This window comes from Candoia aspera, chromosome 3 (genome assembly GCF_035149785.1).
Source record: "Candoia aspera isolate rCanAsp1 chromosome 3, rCanAsp1.hap2, whole genome shotgun sequence".
In the NCBI taxonomy this organism is placed as follows: Eukaryota; Metazoa; Chordata; class Lepidosauria; order Squamata; family Boidae; genus Candoia; species Candoia aspera.
The window spans coordinates 83,974,349-84,001,890 of NC_086155.1; the positions used below are offsets into that span (position 1 = coordinate 83,974,349).

Below are 27,542 nucleotides of genomic sequence, written 5' to 3' on the forward strand. Positions count from 1 at the left end.
CCAATGGACCCGTTATCTTATCTGCTGTGAGTGCACATGTCTTGTCCCATAAATTCAAGGCATTCAGTATCCTAATCTGTAAAGGGTGCCATGGGGCTTTAAACCTTTGACCCAATCCCAGTGCAGAACAAGAGAGGAGATTTACTTGCAATGGGCACTGCAAAAAAAGACCTGTTATTTCAAGACATCTTCTCGCAGGTGTAAATTGGAGGCAGCCAATCCCTAATGTGGCCTGGGACCTGCAGCAGGAAAGAAAAGGTGAAATCCATCCATGCTGGTTCCTAGTCCCATGGCCCTGCACCCACAATGTTTGTGAGAGGAAGAAAGCGCAGTTTCTAATAAAGACATACAGTATGGGCCACGATGTTGTCACGTGCATCATGACATCACCACACAAATGTCACAAATTACATAATTGCATTATGGCATCACGAGGCACCCAGTATTAGTTTCCCCCTTGCAGACACCCATGAAACTGAGGCTGAAGTAGTGGAGAACCTCTCTTCCTCCAGGGAAAAAGCACTGCCTCAGGCCCCCACTAGCGTTCAACCACCTAATACAAAATGGCCAGGAACAACCCAAGGAAGCAGTCTAGCAGGATCTTCCACTGTAATTTTGAGGAGGCAGACAGTACAAAGATACTGACACTTCGCATGTGGTTGGTTGGCGGGTTGCCTAGAAGAGCATCTAAAGTTTTTCCTCTGAAGTTTGAGAGGGATTTGACTTCCTTTACCCACTCTAATGGGTTCACTGTATTGTCTTAATAATGGACAACCAAGGAGAAATTCATGGGGCCTCCTCTATTTTTTTACGCACATTTGAAGCCAATATTTATATGGTCGTGGCAGAAAGGGGCTGCACTGATGACACTTACAGAGCTTCACATCTCCTCTTATCACTCTAGCACTGGACAGGACCTTCTTGCCAATTGTGTGTTTTCCAATCACATAAGACACTTTCTGCCTTGCAGAGAGGGAAAGATAAACCAGAAACAGTCTTCGGTTCTCAACTGCTCCATTAACTGTCAATTTAAAATCCCTCGGCAAAAAAGGATTTAATGAAAACATGAAGTTTTAACTCTTAAAAGGTACAAAACATGAATCACACTCTCCTTTATCACACCACTTTGTGTGATTACCATGTGAAGTCCAGGCAATCCTGAAAATTAACCTTCAGGAAACCAAAGCAGTCTGTGGGATTCACTGGGAAAAATAATTTTCTGGCTCATAGATACCAGTAGCTTATCCAAATAGGGCCTTTTGTGCTACCAGGTGGGAGTGGGAGGGGAACAGATACGTATGTTATTTGTCCAGTGTTTAATTCTAAAGAAAGAGGTATTTCACCCCACCCTCTTTAGGCTTGGTGTTTTACTTTCATTCCAATGCCTTTGAGTGAAATTCTGCAAAACTCTGACCAACTTCCTCTGACTTCCTTTTTAGTGAGAATATGGCAGGAAGTGAACCAAAGGATCAGACCAGAGAGACAGAGGCTGGACACGGGCAGCCCACACGGAGAAACAGGAAGTTCGCTGACATAGTGTTTTTGTTGTTATTCCGGATTCCACCACGTTCTCATTTCAGACCATGCTGTGTTTCTCGGTGTCTCCGCAAATCCACCTTTCTCTGAAAGCCTTTGCCGCACAGATCACAGCCAAAGGGCTTGAAGCCAGTGTGCTTCCGACTATGAGTGATCAGGTTTGAACTCTGGCTGAAAGCTTTGCCACACACCTGGCACTTGTGGGGCTTCTCACCTGAGAATGATGAGAAGATGGACACAAAGTTAAACAATACAGCAGCCCTACCAAACTAGCCTAGAAAGTCCAAGAGGAGATGCAGGTCAATCCTAGATATTCTGTCTAGAAATACGAAGGATAAAATCCTTCTAGAAAGGAGCATAATTTTAAGAGACCCAATTTAATCCAGCAATTCCTTCAAGGCACAGTAGGCAGTAGGAACCAAGGGAGCTGTCAAACTGACTAGAACTATAAGATCTGGGCTTCAGAATTGAGCACCATTAGATGGAAGAAAAAAAAAATACAGAGAACGTAAGCCCAAATCTCATAGCTCAACACTACATTTCCAATAATTATGGCTGAGGTGTCATAGACAAGAAGAATAGAATTCTCCAATAGTTTGCTCATCAAGGCTTTCCGTCTTCCTCAGAAAATGTATTCCTGCACTAAAATGAGGTTGATGATCATTTCAGGTCTTCATGAAATCTTGTGCAAGCAAGCTCAAAAATCTCATGATTTGGTGAACTCATGCAATTTCACTCATTATAAATCTTTTTTTAATTGAGTGCCATTTTAAGGAACAGTATGTGCTTTATGTGCTGTGCCATAAAGTTACAGTGAAAACCTATTGGGCAACCTTTCCCTGAAAATGTCATAACGACCATAGACATTCTAGCTGTATCTCTAGGAGTCTGCAGGGGCAGGCAGGAGAGGGCAAGTAGCAAAATATGTGTTGTGACATCACAATGCAAACCCCATGACTTCCAAACTTGTGTCCAGCCTCAGTGCATGGGAACAAAAATGTGGAGTTTGGGTTGTAACATAACTGCATGTCATTTTTTTCATCATCAAGGTTATCTGCAGGTGCCCATGGCAAGAATCCCCAAATACAAAAGGTTCAGGTTGTAGTTATAGCAGCTCTAAGTGTTGATTAAATTGTTCAGGCTATAGAGTATGTTTGTTATGAATCCTTAGTGCAGCGAAAACAGAAAGTTGTTAACCAGAAGGAAATTACTGTGACAAACATTCATTTAAATCTGCAATATCTTGCTTTTTCCATTTGTCTCCATTATTCATTGCTTAGTTTCTGTGTTTATCAAAAGAAAAAATGACATTTGAGATTGTGCCTCCTTCTCTATCACCACACACAGCCCTAAATGTATTTCTTTGGAAAAACTAAATAAATAACTTCTGAGCAAACCATCAGACAAAAAAGAGCCAGTTTGGTGTAGTGGTGAAGGCATCAGGCTAGAAACTGGGAGACCAGGAATTCTAGTTCCACCTGAGGCATGAAGCCAGCTGGGTGACCTTGGGCCAGTCCCTCTCTCTCAGCCCTGGGAAGGAGGCAATGGCAAACCAATTCTGAAAAACCTTGCCAAGAAAACTGCAGGAACTAGTCCAGGCAGTTGCCAGGAATCAAAACTGACTTGAAGGCACACATGCGTGCACACACGTACACACACACACACACACACACACACGACTGAAAATTGCAATCTGCTCAAGTGTCACCTACAGTGGAAGAGATTACCATTGTGGCTGTTGACTGCTGCTGCTAGTGTCAGAAACTGTTAGACAGGCAAGTAAGGTGTCATTACCCTCACAAGCATCACCTTTCTTCAAATTAAGACCATTGGTATATAACTGTGCCCCAAGCAGTCATACATAGAAGCCGTTGTCAATAAACACAGGATGAATCTTCTTAAAAGGACACTGATTGGATTGTAAGGCTTTTGGTTATTAAACAGATGCTGCTTCTTGCTAGAATTTATGATGGTCTCTTAAGAAACTTATATCTGTGCTGCCTAGGTATTTAATTTTTTAATTTTATTTTATTTCTATGTGCTTTTCTTTTATTTAGGGCTAGTCAGTGATTAAAATAAAGTCATTTCATTTCATATAGATGCTATCTATGCAACTAAGTTTGGGCCTAGCTCTGTTAACACCAGATGGCACAATGCTGCAGAATCCATCTAAACAGACCAAGATCTGTCTGGTATCTGGAGCAAGAAAGGCTCCTATATCATGAGCTCTCATAGGGACTGGTATATACAAGCAAGTCACATTACAAGAAACATTTTTTAAGTAACTCAAATCTGACTGATTCTTCTCCTCATCAATCTTAGCATTTTCTGAAAGTAACATTTTTCACTCCAGGAAAACGATATCCTCAATAAATGTCATGCTCTTTTCATAGTAGGATGCATCCCATTTTCCCCCCAGACCAAATGTATGGAAGAAATGACATTATGGGACAAGTGTACAATACTGAATGTGTGTATGGTCCACTCTAGGGAATTACATTATTATATGTATGATTACTGGAGCCCTGAAGAACAATATCAAATGGTGGTATATAATGGTTGTTATTATAATATGAGGATGCATTTATGTGGAATAGCTTAACACACAAAGAGAACAATGTCCTTCATACCTGAAAAATGTCCCCAGGTTTATAATAATCCTATGGCTGTAGCTTTAATATGTGGTCTATATAAGGCCTTATTTTTAAATTACTGAGGTGGCTTTCTTTCCTTTCTTGATAGCCCTTATCTCCTGCTATTTTAAGACAATGGGCAGTGTAATATCATGAAGCAGAAGGTGTTATGTCCCTCTAACTGCAGCACAAAGATGCCTTGCTAATTATTCTTAACGAAATTGTCCTGGTACGATTCCTTTCATCTTCCCAGCCCTCTATGGAGGCAGCTTACACCCACCTTGAGCTCTTTCCAATTAAAAGTAATGTTATCTATCTAATCCCAAAATGAGTCTTCTCATACAAACGATCTGCATTGACAGTGGGGTCAGAGATGAGGTCAAGGGCCAGCTAACTCCTATTGGCTACCTTAGGCTGCTACAGATATGCCCTTTCCCTTCATGCTTCTCAGCACTGCTCTTTCAAGGCTATTTTGCTTGGGACTGCAGTAAAGTTTGGATACCTGGCCTCCACAGAGGCATCTGCCTGTGGAATGCCTTTTCCAAAACCCTGTTTGCCTGTTACAGAGACTCTTGGTTTTTGGTTTTTAAAAAATAATTAGAATTCTCTTTCCTCCCCTCTCATCCAGGATGTGGCTAAAGAGCACACCATGGAACTGATGAGAGAAAGACAGAGATGATACTGATCAGACTGTGGAAATTGACAAAAAGCTAGTGAGGGGTATCTCTGGCTGAGATCTATTGTTCTAATCTTAATGCAAAGCTTTTCTTCTATCTCAACCCACCCTGTGCATAACAACCACTTCTACCTCCTGACTCCCAATCACCTGACTGCACATCAGACAAGCCTAAGATGGAGTCCAAACAGCACCTGTTCCAGATTCTCAAAAAGTTTATTCAGAGTTGGAGATGAGGAAAAACAAAGCTGTTTTCTGGGAAGCAGGGGTTGTGGGGAGCTAGTGCTGTTCCAGAAGACTGCTATTCCAGAATTAACCATAAGCCTATGTCTGAAAAGAGCCAGAAGATCAACTGACACTCGGTCTGCCTTTGAACATATCCACACACAAAACAAAGCACGGTCAGACTGATGAATAAACCTACTGCTCTAGCCATGTGAAAATCACCTTCTCCCCAGCCACATACCACATTCAGGAGAATGACTGGTGGCTGTTTTTCCTGATGGCCAGTGACATTTAATGGGAGGAGAAACAAAGCCAGGGGAATCTACCAATCCCTGTCCTTGACTTGTCCCGCATTAAAACTAGGAGCAAAGATCACTTCTGACCTTGTTATTAAGGCAAAAAAGGCTCCACAGTGAGAACAGTGCAAAATACGCTGGCCTACTTTTCTGGAGGAAAGCATTGTAATGTGGCCACATAAAGTCCATAAAAGTCCATAAAAGCACAGCTCCCCCATTTTTTTCACAGCAGGAACAGTGGGTGAGACACCTGGTCTCCCACATGTACATTTTGCTAGATAGGCAAAGCTGAAGCAGTGACTTCTCCAAGGTCACCCACTGGATTTTATATCTGATCAGGAATGATTTCTTTAATCATAGGGTCTGCATTTTTGCAAGATATCTATACCTTTTGGGGTGCAGATATCTATAACTTTTCAGTGAACATAGATATGGGAACTGCTGTGTTACACTCATCCTGCATTTAAAATTTAGCCCTTCTCACTAGCTACTGAAAAATTATAATTTTCTAAAATGAGGGTGAAGAGAGGGTGAATCAGCAAATATTTTATATTTCATTATGTTCCCCCATCTTTTGAATATTACTAAGAACAATGGAAAAACTACAATGATTAACATAGTGCCTAAAAACAACACAGACCACATTTTTTTGTTCTGACTGAATAATTGTAGGAACAAATCACACCTATTATATATATTCCCATTTACTTGGCTAAGTCTTATAGCCCTCTAGTATAGGATTTCTTCCACTTCAATCATCAACAACCCTATTCATTTTTCTGAAATAAATTTATACTAGGATTATACTAAAATTTTCTCCACCCTGACCTATTAAGAACATGCTATGCTTAGATACTGTAGATAAATAGACAGATAGGAAATGATAACCATGAAGAGAGAGAGAGAGAGAACGAACTAGAAGAAAGGAACTAGTTGGGGTATATCAATGCCCATATATTTATCCTACCAGCAAGAAAAGGCAATATACTGTATCTATGAAGCTTGAGGAAAATGTAGACTTCACCTGTATGGATGAAAGTATGCTTCTTCATGTCAGATTTCTGGTGGAACCTCTTTCCACAGTACTGGCATGGATAAGGCCGGGTGTCTGAGTGGATGAGAAGGTGTGTGGACAAAGTTGAAGATCTCTTGAAGCTCTTCCCACAAATCTTACAGTCAAAGCTGCGTTCCTGAAAAAAAAACAGACTTCATTCAACTGTATAAGACACAGCAATACAACTGGTACATTAATTGTCTTACCCTCACTAATTGATTCACAGCATAACGAAAGTTAGTAGAAAGTCCATTTTGTGAAACAAATTACTACAGTGTATAATTTTAAAGAGCAATCTGACAAAGAGAAGAATCTTGATGGGAGAAAGGATTAAGAAAGATTGTTAAGGGTCTGGAATATTTTGGAAAGATAATTAAACCAATAGCTAATGCAGTGTTTCTCAAATTTCACAACTTTAAGATGTATGCACTTCAACTTCCAGAATTCCCCAGTCAGAAGCTAGAGGGTCATAACCTGGGCCTGGACATATTTCAGAATCAGGAAACTGTCTCACCAGGATAGTTTCCTACAAAAAGTAATGAATACCAAAAACCTTCTAAAATAAACTAGACAGGCTGGAAGAATCAATCAGCCCTTTTATAAAATTCATTGCCCTAACACATTTCTTCTTCACAGAAAGACCTCCCATGTGCTGGGAACTCCCTACTTTGGCTTTTGCCCCACTGCCTGCAATTCAGCAGTGGTTGCTCTGGAAAGAGGGAAAAAATCCAGCTGTCCAATAAGTGGCAGAAACTTGATTTTTGAACCTTAAAGTGCTTCTGCTTTGGAAGAAATGTGCATTTACACAAATGTCACACACCTCTTGGTTTCCATCTGGAAACTCTGACTTGCAGCCCAAGGATATTGCAAACTGCAATAGCATTAACAACATGAAGGAACAATGGGCTGGGTTTGATGTCTGGTGGGGATAACTGACTCACCCAACAGACTGAGGTATGTTAGAGCTCAGAGTCTTTTTGTGCATTGAATTCTCCAAATTCTGTGAATGGAACAGAACGACCAAATGATTATTTGACTGGTTGTTAATTCTACAAATTCATAGATCATACTTTCATCCCAAAGAAATCTCAGGACAGTCTACACAGCCATAAAAAACAAATGTCTCTGTGCATTAATAGCTACAAAGAAAATTTCCCACCAGTGTAGTTTGCATGGGAAGCCAGGTGATACCCCCATAACCAGATGTTAAAAGAAAGAAAAGAACAAAACACCTGTGAAAGGTGTATGGAAAAGGTATTACTCTCCAGTATGATTTGTGCTGTACAACCCCTTTTCAAAATCTGATTTTAATCATGGGATTTGTCCTTGAGTGCAAGATTTTTCTTTCACAAATGAACAGTGCACCCTGCCTCTATGGTCCTGATCTACACCAAGCTACCCAATCCTGTCATTTGAAAAGGCCTACAAGCTCCCATTGAAGCAAATGGGTACTTGTTTTTCTTATGAAATAGCAGATGATGAAAACCCAATTCAGATTAGTTTAAGCCATACCTTCCACAGCCCATCTTCAGTCTAAATCAGGAACCACACTGTATATTTATAGGAAAAAAGTCTTACTTTTGAGGCAAGATTTAGTTATGGTAATTATAGTTAGGCCTATGTCTACTGATTCACAATGGAGATCAATCTAATCTAGAACTTCCTCTCTGACAGCAGTCACCTAGATAACAAGCAAATTCTAGCCCTTCATGTGGGCTACAGCTCTCAATTTCCAGGCAAAACTGTGAAAATCATAGTTCCAACACAGAAGGCACCAGATTGTGGAAAACTGTTTATCTATGATCTTGAAGCAAATATGAAGAAGCTGACCCGCAAGGAACTATTAAATTAGACTTAAAGGTCAGTTATTGCACACAAGATGAAAAGTACCTTTAAGTCTCCCTCATGTGACTTAGGCCTTATGCAAATATCTGAATACAATCCAGAATGTAGAGACAGCCATGTTTCACTAAGTATGCTTGTTAGGCAATGTAAATGCAGGATATAAAGGATTAAGCTGTATGAGAAAAAGCACTGACTGATCATCCTTGTAATGCAATTAAAAGCATCTACAGCAATGTATTATCCTTATTAAATAAACTAAATAAATGTGCAATTCTCCCTGGAATGAATATTCTTTCCTCATACTTTCCTGTGAATCCTTATAAAGAAGAATGGAACCTTTGAAAGGTTCTTATGGAAATGATGGGAAGTGGTAGTGATAAATCAAGGAGGAAAGAAGGAGTGCCCTTTTCCAAATTTAGTTCCAAACCAAACCCATTCAGCCATTAGTTCTCCCATCCCCATTCACCCATAAAACTTCACTTTTCAGTTACAAGTTCTGTGATGTTTCAAGAAGGCACCCTAACTCAAATGCTAGTACAATTCCTTTTACTTTCTCCCCTTACTGGACTGCATTAAGTATAACTGTTTCCTCTTAATTATTGCTTGCATGGATTTCTGTATGCTTATACACACACTCCTCCCTGTGTAGGAGAAGAGAATGTGAAAAGCTTTTAGATGGACTAATATGATAGTTTTGGCTGTTACATGGGACTTGTTTGTGTGAAGCAACTACCATTCATAAGATCCAGTTGAGATCTTTCTATTATATGAAAACTAGAATTGTTGGAAAAACATCCGCATAGCTTCCCTGCCCCAGCTTGAAGATACCTCACTTAACTTTTGCAGAGGACATGTCCTCACAACAAGGCCTCCATCTCATAGCCAGCCCACTGCTGAAGCAGACGGAAGCCAGTCTAACTGTTCTGGCTGCAAAGTAGTAAAATGGGTTAGAGTTTGGGAAAACAGAAGGAAATCTCCCACGCAAGCACCAGTCAGTCTACTGCAGGACCTTCCTTTCTCATCAGGTCTAGGCTCTGTGCATCATTAGCCCATTCTACTGTGTCTGGCAGAGAGACTATGCACCTTTCCTGTGTGGTTATCTCCTGCTTCATTTTCTGATTTGGTCATGAGCACATCAGCTTGAGGACCATCAGGAGACTGATACTCCCATTGATGCACCAAACAAATTCCCTCCACATTCCAGCATGAGCAAGCCTGGTCAACTTTACCTACTTCTTCCCCAAACCTGGTCAACTTCACTTTCTTCTTCCCCAGACCTCATACTGTTTTCTCCTGGGAGCTGCTGCTTCACCTCAGCCTCATGAACAGAGCCTATTGTCCTGGGTCAGCCCAGTGGATTGTAAACCACCTAAGTGACAGGAAAATGCTGAGTGCAGCAAATGCCTCTAAAGATGGGCTTTAGGAGCCAGAGGTGAGAGAAAAATGCCATTCCATTGCTCTGACTGCCTGGGGAATGCCAGGCACACTGTTTTCTCCTCACTGGCTCCCTCTTGCCTCCCCCCAGCAATGCCTGCATCCAAAGCTTTTCCCTGGCCTCTTGTTATTACAGATGCTGGGAAGAAGAGAATCAACTGCTATGCCACTGCATGGGGATAAGCCCATATACTCACAAACATATTGGTGGGAATATTGAGGGAATCTGATGTTTACAGCTCCTCTGGTAATTACATTTGCCATGGAAAAACTAAGGGTTCAGCATAAGGGTTCTTTTATGAGGAGGCCACTGAAAACCAGGTGACTTTTCAAGCAGTGATTATTATTAAGTTTGTTGCCACAGGCATTGCTCAATCATAGAGAGCAGCTTATCATCTCAAAACATTGGCTGTCCCAGAATGTGTCCACCCCACTACTAATAGTAGTAAAGGATATTCAGCTCATGTGGAGATTGGACTGATTTCACTACTTATGCCAGAAATAACAGCTGTACAAACTTCTGGCCTTTATGTGAAAACCTGCCATAGAGTGTATCTTTTAGCAGCTTCCTCTTAGAGAAATGTAACATAGATCTTATCTGATTCTTTAATAGATCTGTTTCCAGTTGAGCTACAACTGTGTAGAGAGGAGTCATTCAGGATTAATGCCCATCTGATCATCCTCATACCCTCTGACACCTGGAAATGCCTAGTTCTGAGGATCCATCACCCCACAAAGCCACCTTCTCCTGCACTCTCACCTGGGAGTGCACTGCTTTATGCTGCTCCAAGCTAACAGCATGGCCAAATGTCTTGCCACACATTTCACAAGCGAAGGGCCTGGTGCCACTGTGTGAACGACGAACATGCACCTCTAGGCCATGCGGAGTAGAGAAGTCCTGAGAAACAAAGAATGAAGGAAAACATCAGTGTTCGAGACTAAAGCTCACAGCAGGTTCTGACTCTAGGCTCTTGAAGTTGTCAAACCAAGGATTTAGTGACACCACTGAGCTCCAATCAAAGGACAACGTGGATGTAGAAATGCTTCTTGAGAAGTGGCTTGCTGTTGAAAACTAATGCTGTTATTCTAGGAATTGTATTGTAGCTGTTTTATAAGGATGGTTTCATTCAGGAATTCCCAGGTTAAGCTATTCTATACAGCCAAGTGACAGGATTTTTTAAAAAAATTACCTGTGATCCATAAAACAGATCACTCAGCTAGTTAGTTAAACTGGAAAATAGGATTGCTTTATGTAAAGTATATTATGACCTTTTGTGATATATAATATGTAATGAATATAGTGATGAAACTTAGCAAAAATCCACTCAGATCAGCAAAAAGCTATTAATAGTGACTAATAACAATGACTATATATACTATCCCACAAGCAGAATCACAGTACTAGATTATGGGAATTTTTTTTAATAGATGTTGGGGAATATGAGCTGGATTTCATGTCCTGCTGTGGATTTCCCATAGGCATCTGGCTCATCCCTGTGGGAAAAGGAACAGTAGACATGACAGATTTTTGGCTGATACATCAGAGTTCTTCCTATGGTCTTTAGAATCACCTCATCAATAAAAGGTTAGGGCAAGTCATGTGACCCTCTGACCCCACCTCCCATCAGTTCTTCAGGTCACTGATCTACCTCTGTTTTGACCAGCCTTGCCTGTTGGTTTGCCCTTCCTTTGTCTGGCTCTTCCTCTTCAGATGGCACTATCTGACCCGAAAGGGTCTCCAGAAAAGATCATAATTCCTACCTTGCTGCATTTGACACATTTGTAGGAGCCACTGCTGAGCAACAGAGGGCGACAGAGGAGTTCTGATTCCAATTTGATGCTATTTGCACTCTTCTCTTGTTGCAGTCCAGATGGGGTCTCCACAAAGATTCCAGGGGCTGCTGTTGGCCGCTCAAAGAGTCCAGGAGACCCAAAGTCGCCATAGAGTCCAAAAGATGAGTTACGCTCTGATGCATACAGAGCAGGCTCAGATCCCCTCTCACAGAAGAGACCACGTTCCAGAGTTGAGCAGGGCCTGCAGTTCTGTACCAAGTGTCTCAGTTCAGTATTTCCCAGGCTGCTCCACGTGTAGGGTTTCAGGGGCAGTGAGAAGTGGGAAGGTTCATCTAAAGATGGACAGATGGACCGCTCCGAAGCTGGTAAGATACACAAAGAGTAGAGACAAGTAATAGAAAGTTCACATAATGCATGCACTCCCAAGCCTCCTTCAATGGAAGGGAAGGGAGGGGAGGGGGAAGGGAGACATCTACATTCAAAGTGCTTTACCAAAGTTACATTGCAATTTCAGGACAACCACTCCCTCATTTATCTAGTGATTCAAATAAGCACAAAGCACATTGTCAGAATTAACATGCAGTGAAGAAATTAAACCGGGCAACAAATAGTAATGCTGAACAAGCTCTCCTACTCACATATTTAAACAAGAGCTTCATAACAACCACTCTAGGAATGAATTCAATGTTTTTCATGAATTTAGTGACTGTTCCTATAAGCAATAATGTTATATTTTCCATGTGTGTTATGCTCTGGGTAGGGAAAAAAAGCTGTTTTCAAAAATATAACGGTACTGTCCTTTGTGTAGGATTTTGAGATTAAAGGGAGATTAATTCTCCACTTGTTCTTTTTCCTGACATAAAACCAGTGAGATTAGTTCTATCATTCTTGGGTCTTGCCTCAGAATTGATTACCTGCATAAATGTTCTTGAGCAATACATTTGCCCATCTTCTAGCTGGGTGAGTAATTAGCCATATAGATATGGTATTTGGTAGAAATAGAAACCGTCATGGTAGAAACAGTCTGAAAATTCAGATGCTTGCCTTTTTTGTCTGAATTGACACTTTAAATATATGAGTAAAACTTACTTCCTGGTTACATCATGGGTACGTCCATGCAATTTTCTTGGCAACAGTACAGAAGTGATATGCTATTACCTTGTTCCAGTATTTGCAGTTTTTGTCGGTTTCATTTTGTTTTGTTTTTCATGTCCCAGTCTAATCTAGAGTTGTGGGAATTCCTCTTGGCCTCCCATCCAAATATTAATCAGGTCCAACCCTGTTTAGCTTTTTCAAATCAGGCAGTGTTGGCTTTACAAATATTGGATGCATTATATTTGCACCTGGAAACGGCAAGTTACACTGAACTAGACATTTTAAATACAACTATTAACTAATTGAATTAATAAAACTGCTTTATTGTGGGGCTTTTAAAAATCTTCATATTGTATTTTTTTAACTTGAGAATTTTATTTAAAAGGTATAGGTATCAGTTAAATTTTGGTTAAAATGAAACAAAAACTGAACAAAACAAGTATCAAGGCCTGAGAGGGCAAATCTATATGTGTTTTCAAATAAGCCACAATTTATTTATTTATTCAATTAAATGTTGCAGAACCAAAGGACCAATGTCAAGTATAACTTGTATTTCCCACAGTGAGGTATTATTAGACAATAAAGGTGCAAGCAGGCTGGCTGGAACCAGGGCTTTGTCTTCTGATCTATGTGTTTTGAGATTGTTCAGGACAACTATTTTGAGTCCATTGACCCCCCACCCCCCGGTTGTGGACCTCTGAGTCAGACAGTCCAAATGAAATAATATATAGAAAAATAAAAAGAAATGCAGCAAATATTCACAACTCTATTGTATTTTCTATTATTATTAATCCAGCTAACCAGTGAAGATGTAATTGAAGACTACTTCTCCCATAATGTACTAATAAAACATCTTCTGCAAGTGTGGGGAGATAAAACAACTTGATAAAGAAATTAAAGGATGCATTGCATTTCAGTAACGGAGTAAAAAATATTATAGGACTGGAGGACAAGGGGATTGAGAAGTCTTTTAAAGTAATTTATCTTTAGATCCGTATTGTCTTCTGACAATTATGAACACATGCCACTTTTCAGTGTTGGGCTTTTATTAGTATCACAGGCAAAGAAATAATAACTTCCATAGTCTCAGTAGATCTATCTGAATTATCCTGTTCCTATTCCTATCCCAAATTATCCTATTCCTATTCTGGTAATTTCAGTTGGTGAAAGCTTAATGCCTAACTGAACCAATCAGGAAGTCCTTGAGGATGTATGGGCAGCTCTTCCACAAATGTATATTATAAAAGGGCAGGGCTGAGGTAATCAGCTTCAGCTTTGGATTTTAGTTTTCAATCCTCGTCAATGATTTCATTAATCGTTAGAGAGGGCCTGAATCTTTAGTGGCTGGTTTATATTGTATTTGAAATTTTGTGCCCCAACTATGGGCATGCTGATAAAATAGCGGATGGGTGGGAGCTTGCTCATTCCCAGAATTACTCCCATGAAGAACTTAACCATTTTCAAGGCATGGATTTGCCAGAATGCCACCTGCTTTTTGCTCCAGCCAGCCTCCAGTCCTACAGGATGTTTTCTGCTATTCTCGCTAACTGCTTACCTTTCTGTTTTTCTAGACAGATGGGCACCTCCCACCCCCACCCTCCACAAAATGGGCCTGCAGCTGCTCATCACTTTTTGCTTTTCAAAACACATACAGACACATTTTCTACACATTTGGGTCTAGAGGTGTTGTTTTGCAACAATTCACTTTCTGGGTTTTTTTTTAATAAAAAACGTTTTCCATGTAAAAAGTCAGGTGGTGGAAGACTGTTCCATGGGCGTCCTGCTAGCCCCAGTGATATTTACCTCCAGGTGACACAACTTGGACAACCTGCCTCACAAAACAACTAGACCTTGGGACGGCTCTGAATAAATTCTTCCGTATGCACTTACCCACTCAGTTTCTCATTTTATTTTTGTGCGTCAGAAGTTGACACTTTACAACATTCAGCTTGGCCAAACTTTTGATCACCTCCGTTGGAGAAATAAAGCAACAGATTTACTGTTTTCAGTTTTCGGCACAAGGCAGCTTCATAATTAATGGAAATATCCCTTAATGAAACCGTAACAAAGCGCTTTCCCTCGCTGTACAGTACAGCCGTTTTCAGGATTTCGGAGGGCTTTTTTTTTTTAAAAAAAAATCCCTTTCCCCACTTTTGCTGCCGGAGAGATCTCTTACGCTTTTACTATCCCAGCGGTAAAACTTCTCAACCGGCTCTTGAAAAAGAGGAAGCTTATTTTTGTGTTAAAGCAAGAAAAGAAGGAAAGGGGGCGGGTGGGGAGAGAAAACGACCGCGAAAGGTTCGGCATTGCCAAGCGGCGAGCTGCGCTGCTTCCTCCCAGGTCCCACCACATCAAAGGCCGAACGAGCCAGCCCGAGACGACGCTTCTCTGGAGAGCTCGCCAGCAGGAGCCGCGCTCGCCGCCGTGGCCTCTTCTGGGCAGGCGAGGAGCGAAAGGAAGGGATCTGCCAATCAGGTGCGCCCTTTTCTTTCTCCGCTCCCGCCGACTTTCCTTCAAAACGTCGGGCTGCTCAGCTTCTTCCTGCTGCGGAGCGCGAGCCCGCTGCAAGAGGCCCTCGGGCGCCCTGCGCGCGTCTGCACCTGCGGCTCTGCTTCTCCCCCCTGCCCGCCGGGTGGTTTCGCCCGGTGAGCCGGGGTGGTCCGATCTAATGTAGCGCCGGCAGTTCCAATCGGAACATGCAAGTGCTTCACTCATTTTTCGCCCCAATGTTCCCCATATTCTCTCCCCCACCCCCGCCCCGGTCCCTTTCTTTCTCCCGAGTCAAGGAAAGCAACACTCTGGGCCCCGCTTCGGGTTAACGCTGTTGAGGGCAGCAGGGGAAAGCCTCGTTCTCTTTCTCGCGGTCCCAGCAGGACAAGGGGGGCGTCTTGCACAAGAAAGCGAGGGACTCCAGGCGTCCGAGGTTCAACCCCCAATTCCAGCCAGGCTTTTCTGGCAGGAAGCCTCGCTGAAATCAAAGCGATTTACTCCTCAGTAGAAAACCGAGGACTACCCTTTAAACGAGGCCTTTGGGGGGCAAAGAAGGGAATGAATCCTGGCCCAAATATGGAGGGGTCCCCAGCCCAATACAATTCAGTATTTGAAATGATCAAGTGGATCGATGCTGAGGCGATCAAAGTAAGCCGGTTAATGGTAACCTCAAGACTTCCACGAATTCGAGAACCTAGGAAAAAACGTTGCCGCACAAAATTGCCATAGGATGCAGCGAAAAGACGGCGCACGCCCTGAAATGATCCCTCTCCCCTTCTTCTCCGCCCACTCCTCTTAAAAAGGCCCTGCAGGTACATCTACTATTATTTGCCTCAAAACTGCCCTCCTAGTGGCTTTGCAGCACGACCCGATGGCCAGCTTAATTACTGTCTTCCAAATTAACCCAGTCTTCTCAGCTGCTCGGATCACCGGCGACTGGCTACCTCAGCGTTCACCCGCCGCGGGAACGCGCCCTCGTTCAAAGCACCCTTCTCCCCTCCGTCGCCTCGTCCAGTCCCTACCTGGGGAGGCCGAGGGGGAGGGCGGTCTCCAGAAATCCTCGATCTCGGCGGGCGCATCACACACGCTGCTTTCGCAGCTGGGGACGGAATCGGAGGTCCTGTCCGCCCCATCGGGCAGCTGAGAATCCGGGGAGAGGCGGTCTTGCGGGGGATCCCGTTCGGGGAGAGCCAGATGCGAAACCGTACTGTCTGTCCAGGGGTGAAAAAAGGAGAAACGACAGTTGTTTTTCCTAGGGTGCTGCTGATCCCTGATTTTGGGGGGAGGGAGGGCGGCAGGTGAATCAAACGCAGGGAATCTAGGCAGTCCAACCCGAGCCCCAATCCATTTCCATGAGTAACGCCGTGAGTCCGATAGACTAAACCGTAAAGAGACCGCTCGCGCTGGGTTAGAAGGGAGCTAGAGACTAAAATGTGGTCGGCCGGTTTGCGGGTCAGCGCGTCTTGCCAATTCAGTCAGCAAGTGGACGGGGAGTGCGATCTAGGCGGCGCACGACTCTTCAGTCAGCCGCGCCTGCCAAAACCCGGACCTTCTCCGGGATCTCAGCCTGCGGGACGCAGGTGCCCAGAGGCGCCCACCTGGCGCCTCCCGGGGAGACGGCTGGAGGGTGAGAGTCATCCCGGAGGGGGGTTGGCTCTTACCTGCGCAGATCTGAGCCAAGACGCTCTCCAAGCTGCAGCCGTAGTCGCCGTCGGGGACTCGGGGTTGGTGGTAGCTGTGAGCCTTCTTGCTCTTGACCAGGAACGACCGAGGCATGGTGGGGGGCCTGTGGCTGCCCGCTCCTTCTCTCTCCTCCCCCCGGCTTACTCTTTTGACGCCTTCGGGCCTCTAGGACTGAACAGTCGCAGCGCCCGCGCTCGTCCCTCTGCGCGCCACCAGCAGCAAAGCTCTCCAACGACCCAGTAGTGCTGCGAGGGACCTACGCGGAGGGGGAACGAGCCATTGGTCACGGATCTCGGGGGAAGGCAGAGGGGAGGAGCGCCGGGCCTGGAGGCCGCCCTGCCATCCACCAGGTGGCATTCACACAGGTGGCCCGAGCCGGACGGGAAAGCGGCAACGACCGCCTGGCGGGCAAAATGAACCCCTCGCTCTTTCTCAACCCCCCCCCCCCCCGGTCTTGCTGGCTCGCTCTTTCGGGCGGTGGGCAGGGTGGGGAATTCCAGCCTAATAGGTACTAAAGAAGTAAACCATAGGCCTCCTCCAGACAGCCTAACCCCTCCCGGCATATTTATCTTTAAGAAATCCAGCAGGGGGTACGCGTCCCGTCCCCGATCTGCTTGTGTATTCTATCCAATACCCTACGAATGTGTGTGTGTGCGTTTGCATGGGTATGAGCGCGCGCCCCAGAGAAGCGATTTCAAATGTCAAAGCAGGATTCATTCCAGATGGGCTAGATTTTCAACTACGTCTAACGTCTCTCTCTTCCACACCACACCCATACGTACACTTCGAACACAGGGAAACTCTGATCCAGAACAGTTGCGATTCTCCGTTTAGCATCTGCAATGCGCAGCGCGCGCTGTTCCATGGCAGGGATCCTAGAAATAGCATCCGTCTGCAGCCCTACCCGCTTACCTGAGAGGGGCAGGTATACTGAGTACACCTGTGTTGGATTCTGTTGGCTACAGCGGTCACCTCATCACTCCAACTCAAAATCAGCCTGTTACTGGACTTCGGCAAGCGATTTGCAATTGACTGCCACTCTCTAGCAGTCCTCTCAAGTCCTCACCGCTCCCACCCTTCTCGCTTGATTAAGCAAAAGGATTTCTGCCATTGATGGCTATTTCTAGGAAAAACACGGGCCGCACGTGCTTCTAAACACCGCAAAGAGTCAGAGAGCAGCAATTCCCTCAAGAACCGCGGGCTCCTTCACATTACTGAACTGACAAGAGGGAGGCCACGCAGCTTCCAGACAGATTGAGGCTTATTTTGGGGAAACCCAAAAATGCCGCCTCCCCCAACCCCCCATCCGCAAAGGAGGTTTAAATCCTTATATTCTGGGGCGCAGATAAGGAAAGAGGTTGGTGGGATCGCGATTTAAGCCAGTCAAAAGCCATCCTCGACGGGAGGATTCGCTCTACCATTTTTTAAAGGGAGAAGGTTAAACTACGAGTCAATCTGAAGGGCTCTAGGTAATTCCAGCATTTTCACTTTCTGATTTTAAGGCCAGTTTACCTCGGGCTTTGCAGGACCAATGGAGACCCTTTTAATTGCAGGCAAGCGCAAGGGCGATTAGGGAACCGGGTGAAAGGGAACAGAAGACGGAAACGCCAAATGTCCTGTTTCACCTCAAAGACCACCAAACGATCACCCACGCTTACCCATGTTTAACTGAAACATGGTTTACCCAATTCACCCCATCTTCTGACTTGACCGGACACTTCTAAGCAGCTCTTTCAATAATGGCGGCATTTCCTTAACATGTTAAGCTTGTTAATTTTTTATCATGGCTAGTTGTTTGTGGTTTAGGAGTTGGGAGTAATTTATGGCGCAGTCTACTGGGCCAACCCAGAAATGGGTTAACTCTGTAACCACGTTGGCTGTGTTTTGCTAAGGCAGCCCTGGAAGCATAAACAAAGCAGGCGAGTTGAATTGGCTTGGTTAAAATTCGGTTTGTGGCTCAGTATGTCCTTTGAACGCACTGATCTGACATGATGCTGACATGATACACTGGTAGGAATTTAGGATACTAACCCTCTTGGCATTAAGTCCAGTCGTGTCCGACTCTAGGGGGCGGTGCTCATCTCCGTTTCAAAGCCGAAGAGCCGGCGTTTGTCCATAGACACTTCCGTGGTCATGTGGCCAGCATGACTAAACGCCGTTACCTGCCCGCCGAAGTGGTACCTATTAATCTACTCACATTTGCATGTTTTCGAACTGCTAGGTTGGCAGGAGCTGAGACTAGCAACGGGAGCTCACCCCATCACGCGGATTGGAACCGCGGACCTTCCAATCGGCAAGCTCAGCAGCCCAGCGGTTTAACCCACAGCGCCACCGAGCCCCTAACCCTCAGGAAGGGGGAAATGAGGACGACGACGACGACGACATCCTAAATGGATTAATGGTATGTGTCTGCAGGTAAGATTAATTTCACCCTGACCTGGAAGGAAGGCCCACAGAATCCATTGGGGCGAACATAGATCTGAATTCACACACGGTACGATTGTACTCCTAACGTCTAATGATCTTTCATTGCAATCCGGTCCTAAACAGACACTTTGTCCCGTGGGTATTAGTGGGAGGTCCTTCTCAAAAGAATAAATCAATTAAGGGTTGAAGCGGACCAATCCAGAAATGGGTTAATTATGTAACCAGGTTAGACTGACTGGGGGACCAGCTCGAGACCAGATCTTTAGCTCCCCTGCATATCCCCCCCTCTCCTCTCCGCACGATTCTGTCCGAAGAGGTGCTCCGGTGCCTTGGAGGGCCTGAATTCTCTGGGGAGAAGAGAAAAACGGATAATTTAAAACGGCATGCTTATTCAGTGGGGGCGGGGCTGAAAAGCGACAGCCACGCAGAAGTCTTGACGTCTTCTCCCGTTTTGGTTGCCGGATTTTAGGCACTGAATTATGCCACAAACCGTTGCTGTTTATTCGATTTTGGCTTCTGCTGCTTTACTGAAAGTTGTCCTTATAGTTTCATTGAAGGGAGGGACAGAAACTTAAATTATAATAATTGATAACACTACAGTGTCATTTATTCTAATAGAGGAGAATGGAGGAAACGTTCACCTCCGCTTTTGAAATCAGGGATTAGTAATGCTTGGATCCAGTTCTTAACAGCCTTTTCTCTTGCATCTGGCTCAAGAAGCAAGTTTCAGGGGTATTTGGAGTTGACGCGTCATGCTTTTTCCGTGTGCCAGTACTGTATAGGGTGGGGAATATTCCTCCAGGACCAGTTTAAATTTTAATTTGAAAGTCGGCAAAAGCTCAGATGGTCCCTGACTTGAGAAAGTTCTTGCGAATCGGGAAGGGCGGGGCTGCGCAGTGAAAGGGGTTAATTAATACCCCTCTCCTTCTGTGCCGTCCAGTCCTCTGCTGAGACTCTTCGACTCTGGGAGTAGAAAAGATTTTGTACAGCTCCGCATCCAAAACAAAAAACAAAAACCCCCGAGTGAGTGCTCTCGGTCCATCTTGGCTCTGGGGCAGCCCAAAGGGTGTTTAAACCATCCAAGAAAGATCGCCTACAAGGAAGAAAATCTTGGATTGCAACCTAACAGAGAGATCCTACTGATGTTTACCTAGCAGTTATTCCAACTGTATTCAGAGGGTTGGATTCAGATTTGTGTGTTCAGATTTGTCAGGAGGAGACAGATCGTTTTGGGGTGGGTTTTGTTTGTTTTGCCTTCAGATCAATAGGGAATACAGTTTCTTTCTTCTCTGCCCCTCCCCCCTTTTTTGCATCCAGAGCAAATAAAGAGCGATTAGAACGTTCTTCAAAGATAGTAAAGGAGAACACGCATGCCTTCAGCCAACAAAGTCAACCCACTTACTGAATCCTGGGTTCACACATTACAACAAAAATTAACCAAATGGCTTGAGGGTTCTACAACAGCCTGAGGGACCAAGGTGAAAATCAGTAAAGTGGTAAGACTGCATTTACTAGGACTTACCTGACCAAGTGTGTTGTATGTGACCATAGCCAGTGAGAGGCATGTCTTGCACAAGTGCTCTGGGTGTGACTTAACTATAAAGGGGGTGGCTAAAAACATGCTGGGTGGGGTCACTTAACCTGAACTGAAGGGTCCTGCGAATTACACCCATGGAATCCTATTTTGAAATATGTTTGTGTCTGTGTATGTGCATGTTTCTGGGACACCGAGAATCAAACACGACTGAATGGATTAAAAAAAAATAAGCAGAAAGACAATGATTACCTATTCCACCTAAACCAAGAATTGAATTTATTGTCGGGAGAACGCCGACAAAAATACCAACCAGTGGCGCCCAGCATCCTATCCACCTGTATATCCTTGGTACTTGTTTTCGACACCCGAAACCCCGCCCCCGCCCCCATTTAGAGTAATTGTTTAAGGCAGCGTCTCTACCTCTTTAGTTTAAGCAATCAGTGAATTGATTGCTGCTGTCTACCCCTTCTTATTTCTTTATTTTATATTCTGCCTTTCGTTCAGTAGTTCAAGGCTGTGCCTATAGCGCTGGCTCCTCCTATTTGCCCCACAACAACAACTCTGCAAGGTAAACTGGGCTGAGAAAGAGTGACTGGCCCAATATCAGCCAGAGGACTGATGGTAGGCTAGATCCTGTTTTGTGGGTTTTATGGAAATGAAATATATCAAGTGAATTCTATTTCCAAAATTAAAAAGGGAAGAGAAGCTGGCAGTCTTTGATTAGATTTTAAAATTCAGCCAACTGTAATCTTACTACTTGGGAGCTGGTCCCGTTGATCTCATTCTGACTTTCTTCTAAATAAATATAGATGGGATAAAGCTTCACTTTTAAACTTTACATTCGGAGAATTCCAATACATTCGCCGGGACATTGGCCTGTAGGAAACCTCAAGAATTAAGGCAGGTGCTGCCTAAGAGGAATCCTGATGGACGGGGCAGATCTTTCGGCTTCCCCCAAATCTTTAAAACTGATAACGAGACGGAAAACAGACAGGGCTGATTGATTAGGATACCAAGACGTTGGGATATTTACATGTTTCCACTCTGCCTGCTTTTATTCCACACCCTTAAAAAGAATGGCGCTGCACAGACGTTTTATAGAAATGAGAGGAACAGGACAGAAAAAATGTTATCTCATAGGATTACCAACAAGAACAGAAGAGTTAATAAGGCTCCATCCATCCACCCGCGACTTCTTCAGCCGCGCAAGCCTAAGGGGAACGGGTGAGGGGGCTACCACACAACAGCGTACGCAGCAAACAAGCGCACTTTCCAGCGGATCGCTCGCGTTCCCGTCGAGGAGGCTTGCTAAAGCGAAATTCCCCGGGATTGCTGTTGGAGGAATCTAGGTTATTTTAATCAAAAGGCACAACAGATGTGCCTGTGCGCTTGACAGAACTCTATCTCCCCCCCCCCCCCCATTGCTTTGCAAGGAAATCGGGCGCATTCGCCAGCACTTCACGCTGTGGCTGTTGCCACCGCTTCGGAAGACGGTGGGAGAAAACTGCCGGCCCCCCACCTGCCGTCCCATTCATCCTTGAGAAGGAGACGGAGTGGCGGAAACTTGGGAAGGGAAATCAAAGTGCCTTGATAGATTGGCTGCCTTATCTGCCCCAGCCACCTCCCTGCCCTCTGTTGAATCAGTGGAAGAAAACGCGGAGGCGGGCGGGGCATTCCCGAGCAGCGCCCAGCTCGCCTCCTATCTCCCGCCCCCGGCTTGCTCTCCCCCTGACGCCGACGGGGCTGTGCAGTCCCCCAAGGTGCAAAAACTAAAGACGGGCGGGACGAGTAGGCAGCGCTAGAGATGCTCTCCCATCCCCAGTGGATTTCGTAACCTGGCCCACTTCGCAGTTGGAAGACGAGTCTCTCCCGGGGTTGCCTTCTAATGCGATTGTGCAGGTGTGCAACAGAAGCTCGGCATTAAATGGTCTCAGAAGGTTCCTTAGGCTGATTCAGATCTCTGTTCAGTTCGGAGCTTGGTCATTTTCGGGCTATTTATATCCTTCAGCTCCCCTTTAGTAAACAGAAATTATGTACAGTATATGCTCAACCAGAAGGCTGATTTGAGATAAGGGAGATATGTATCTGCCTGAGATACATTCACACACGACTCTTAAAGCACACAAAATAAGCCTCGCTGAGAACCCCCTCTCTAGATATAAAGCCACAAGACCGAACGCGTGTATTCTGTAAGGTGCAAATATTAGCCCTTAGCTCAGACGCCACAGCCTGACCGCTCCACCGCTCCTGTGCACTAGTCCGATATACTCCGGATTCTCTCCTATTAAGTCTCAGACTAGCTTAAAATATTGGCCGTCAGTGGGAAGGGAACTTACATTGACTTTTTGAGTTAAACTTAAAAATCAGGGTTAGATATTTTCGCCCCGCTGCCCGCTGTTGTTGAACTGTTAGGCGCGTTTAAGCACCATTTCACGCGAGGGCTGTTACCGCTAGCCAACCTGCGGGTGACAACTATCTTCCGAAATCAAGCCCATTCAAGCTAAAGAAGTTTATGGTTGAGGACGCGAGGTCGTTTCCAACGGTTGTATTTAGGATGAAGGAGAGAGACCTTCATATTTTCCCTCGCGAGAAGGAAAGGAGCCGGGGGAAACCCCGCTCCCCCGCGGTTGCCTTTCGGGGTTAATCACAACAACTCTCTGCAAGGCCCGGGCCTTGGTCCCCCGCCCTGTTCGCCTTTAACGCAGGCGAAATCAAGGCTCTTCGCTGAAGCGGAGAGAGATAAGAGCCGTCCGGACGCGCGCTTGGGAAAAAGGCAAGCCCACCCAGCCGGCGCCGGCTTTCCACGAGCGCGCCACTCCAAGGGTCAGCGGGAGAAACCACCGCCTCCTTTCTACAGCTCCTCTCTCGGCGTTTCATTCCGTGAATCCGACTGGGGATTTTCTAATCCCGCGTGGGAGGGCAAGTTCCTCGCAAAGGCCGACTACGTTTGAAAACGTCCGAGGGGTATTCAACTTCACTAGAAGTTTCCTGTCCAGCCCCTCCTCAACTCAGAAAGGTTTCTGAGCAGAGAACGCCGGCTTCCTTACTCTCGACAACTTTCCCCAAATCCGTCCGAATAATCCCGCCTGTAGGGATTATCAAATCTCGGAAGGTTCCCCCTGGCGCACCAGACCTCCCAACCTCTCCAGACCGCCTGTCCTCAGTCTTGGGAAGCCCTTCCGAGCGCAGGGCCGGCGCGGCGCACAGGGCCACGGCCGGCACGGAGCGCCCTGGCCGGCCAGCGCCGCGAGATCTTATCCAGCGCCAGGAAAAGCTCGTCCTGGTCGATAGCTTTCTACGACCGTTGGGTGCTATCCTGTTGTCCCCAAAGATCTGGAAAGGTGAAAAAGCTGGAAAGGTGAAAAAGAAGCGGGCAGAGGAAACCTGTGGCAACCCGTTGACGTTTCTGTCCTCGCCACCTCCCAGTAACCTAAAAGAGGAGGTCTGGTGGTGAAGTCTCCCGGAAAACGCGATTGCCCTGCCGCAAATGCACGCTCACATCCCAGCTGGCTGTGCTTGGTCAACGGGGGGAGGGGCGCAGACGTGGGATCGGGGTGCTCTGTACGCGCTCAGCAATGAAAAGTTGGAAAAGCTTCCTAAGTGCGTCACAGACACCTCAAGGGGCTGGAGTGGAGTCGCCCTGCCCTCGAGGCAGGAAGACTGGATGTAAAAGACCCCTTTTGCCTACCAAGCGGTAAGGCCGACAAACAACCCAGAGACAACAAGGGGAAAAAAAAAAGGAGGGGGTTCTTTTACCGTGGGGAAGGACGGTGGAAGGCGACGGTTTTTCTCCCACGGGGACTTAAATAAAAGCTCTCTCCGCTTCCTCCTCCCTCTCCTCCAGACTGAAGAATGGATGTATCTGGGCTAGTCTTTTTGGTTCTTTCTCTTTCTTTCTACACACTTTCTGAGCTCAGCCCCTCAAACCACAAACCTCACTTCCTGAGCGTTAAGGGTGCTTTTGTGCTGAAACACCACTGACATTTGCTTTTTCTCCCCTCCCCCAACAAAAAATAGCCTTGCTTTCTCCTTTAGTTTTACTCTGCCCTTGCCTCCGCTAAGCTTTTTTAAAAGGGGTGCAAAGTCCCCGGGGGACTCAGGAGCAAGGTATGGGGGTCGTGGGGTTCTGCAATGGCACCTGGAAACCCATTTCTAGATCTCTCTGGCTGATGACTGAATTAGCAGAAAGGACCACAAATTGGATGGTTTGAGGAATACATGCAAGTGCATAAACAACTATTCCAGATACTAAGATACTGGGTTGAGGTTTCATTGTTCTGTTTCATTTTCCATCTGTTCCCTATTTATTGATTTAGGCCAACTTTCCCTTATTTTGGATTTTTACTGCCATCATCTCTAGCTCAAAAATCTGGAGGGCTTTGAAAGCAAGCTGATTCAGAATTGATTAGTGAGAGTTTATATTTAGATCCGATGCCAGTTGAATATTATTTGGCATACTTCTGATGATAAATGTAACAGCACATATGAAATGCTTTATTTCCCTTTAACAATTGCTCCAAAGCTGCCTTCTCAGCAAGGCTATCTTTACTTATCCAGACAAGGGTGTGCATTTTTATTAAGGTTGGTGTTATTAAGTATTACCCCTTTTACAGCTCAGTTCTACGTATACTTTATCCCATCTAGTTTCAAGAATGTGCAGCCCAGACACAATCATGAGCTGGGGTGGAATACACTTGATTGGAACCCAAGAATGTAATCCCATGAACATAAGGAAAAATTAGGTTAGAATCATGCTTGAGGATATTTTTGGCAGCACCCTTATATCTATGTACTTGTCCAGATCTTGTAAAATTTGCTACAGTAATTCAGAAGCAGATGACAGGATAAACAACATTCTGGACCAAGAACTGGTAACTACTTTAGAACACCTGTGGCCTTTAATTAGAGCTGTGTGGTTCTTCCCAACTACTATATATTTCCCCAAAATTCTTTATGGATAAGGAAAAGTTAGATGGTGGGAGGAATATGGATGGGATGTGAACTACATAAAAGGAGGCCAATGTTGTATGAGTTTAAAAAATCTTGGACCCTTGTAGAAGAATATGCAAGCCTTCACAGTATAAAACATTTTTCCAGTATCAAATCAAATGCATTCTTCTGGACCAGTTTGCCCAGTGAAGAATAAAATGTACTTCTGAAGCTAAGTTTAGCCACTTTGGTCTAGTGGTTAAGGCAATGGGCTAGAAACCAGGATGCTGAGAGTTTCATGCCTTAGGCATGAAAGCCAGCTGGGTGACCTTGGGCGAGTCCCTCTCACTCAGCCCAACTCACCTCACAGGGTTGTTGCTGTGGGGAAACTAGGAGGAGAGAGGAGTATTTGGTATGTTCACCACCTTGAGTTATTTATAAAAATAATAAAGGTGGGATAGAAAAATAAATAAATAATAATAAATGTTCCCCGCCTTGAGTTATTTGTAAAAATAATAAAGGTGGGATAAAAAATAAAATAAAATAAAATAAAATAAAATAATCTCTGTGAGTGGATTTCAAGCTTCCAGTCCTCTGGGAATTCATTGTTTTGGGAAATGAGACACTTGCAGTAAAGCCTTCCAAAGTTACAGTATATTTGCACAAAGTAGTACAGTTGCAGGACCAAGTATATGAAACAGACCATTTTGGGTTAGAATATAATAGATTGTAATGTACAGTGGATAATGAAATATTTTCAGCTAAAATGGTTTAGCTTGGAAATGATGGAACCGTACTTCTGAAGCATACCATTTTTGAGCTGCAGTCATATAGATGACCACCAGATTGTAGCAAAGAGAGTTTTCTCCATATCGCTTTGCTATCATCTAGTGGTCCTCTGAATTTTTGCAGCCCAGATATGTATGTCTACTCAACTGGAATCACCTAAAATGGTATTACTGCAACCCTTTTACTGTTTACATGCAGTCAAATAACCACAGTTGTTTGGAAATCGCTTTTTCTGGCCCAGCAAGCATGATACATATTTTTCCTGTGGAGGTGACACTAAAAAGTATTACAGGCAGAGATTGAGCTATTTCTATGACATCATTAATATCATCAGCCTCTTGCACACTCAGTGATTCTACTCAAATCCTCCATTTCTGCATGATACACAGGAAAGATGCATAGAAGTCATGATAATAATAACAACAATATTAGTTGCTATTAGAGCTTGATAGCTACCACTTTTTATATTCACAAATAACCACCTCCACAAAACAGTATTCTGAAACAGATTTCATATGCATCAGGGCAAGGCTTTACCTCGCCAGGGCAGGGGGAGGGGGATCAGAAAATTCTAAATAATAGTTCTTCCCCTCCCTGCCCAGGAAAGATGGACCACTAAAGCGATTTATTGTCCACTAATAAAATGTTCCTAATTGTGTGCTAGAAAGCAACCAATCCTAGCAAATCATGGTTTAAAGCACAAGTAGCTGAAGCCCATCTTCTTGTCATGGTAACAGGAGTTACAAGCAGAAAGAATGGAGTGGGACCCGTCTATATTTTCTGGAACTGACAGGCAGGGTTGGGACTGAAGCCTTTCTAAAATAATACACCCTGTCCTGAAAACTTCTCCTCCATAAAAGTGGCTACTCAGTGATGCAACTTGGGCATCCTGAATTTCCCATCTGGCATTTTATCCCTCCACATATTTAAGATTGGGTTTTGAGACCAAGGCTTTGTGCTTTAAATCAAGCCTTGTCTATTTCCATAGCTGGTGGGTATGTATTAGAGGCCTTGCCTTAACCTTTTATGTCCAAATTTGCCATATTTGGTTCTCCTCTTGGATTAACAAAAAGAACAGTGAGTGATAAAATAGGGACAA

At 44.6% G+C, this 27,542-nt stretch overlaps 1 protein-coding gene across 1 annotated transcript; it reads right to left on the reverse strand.

Moving 5' to 3' along the window:
• Positions 1-863: 863 nt before the first annotated feature.
• On the reverse strand, positions 864-24,573 carry GFI1 (growth factor independent 1 transcriptional repressor). Its single transcript, XM_063298264.1, has 7 exons — positions 24,482-24,573; positions 16,740-17,017; positions 16,101-16,289; positions 11,461-11,855; positions 10,460-10,597; positions 6,391-6,556; positions 864-1,750 (listed from the first exon to the last, which is right to left on the reverse strand). Exons 2-7 carry the CDS (start codon positions 16,852-16,854, stop codon positions 1,572-1,574), a joined length of 1,182 nt encoding a protein of 393 aa, XP_063154334.1. The 5' UTR covers positions 16,855-17,017; positions 24,482-24,573; the 3' UTR covers positions 864-1,571.
• Between the last annotated feature and the right edge of the window lie 2,969 nt (positions 24,574-27,542).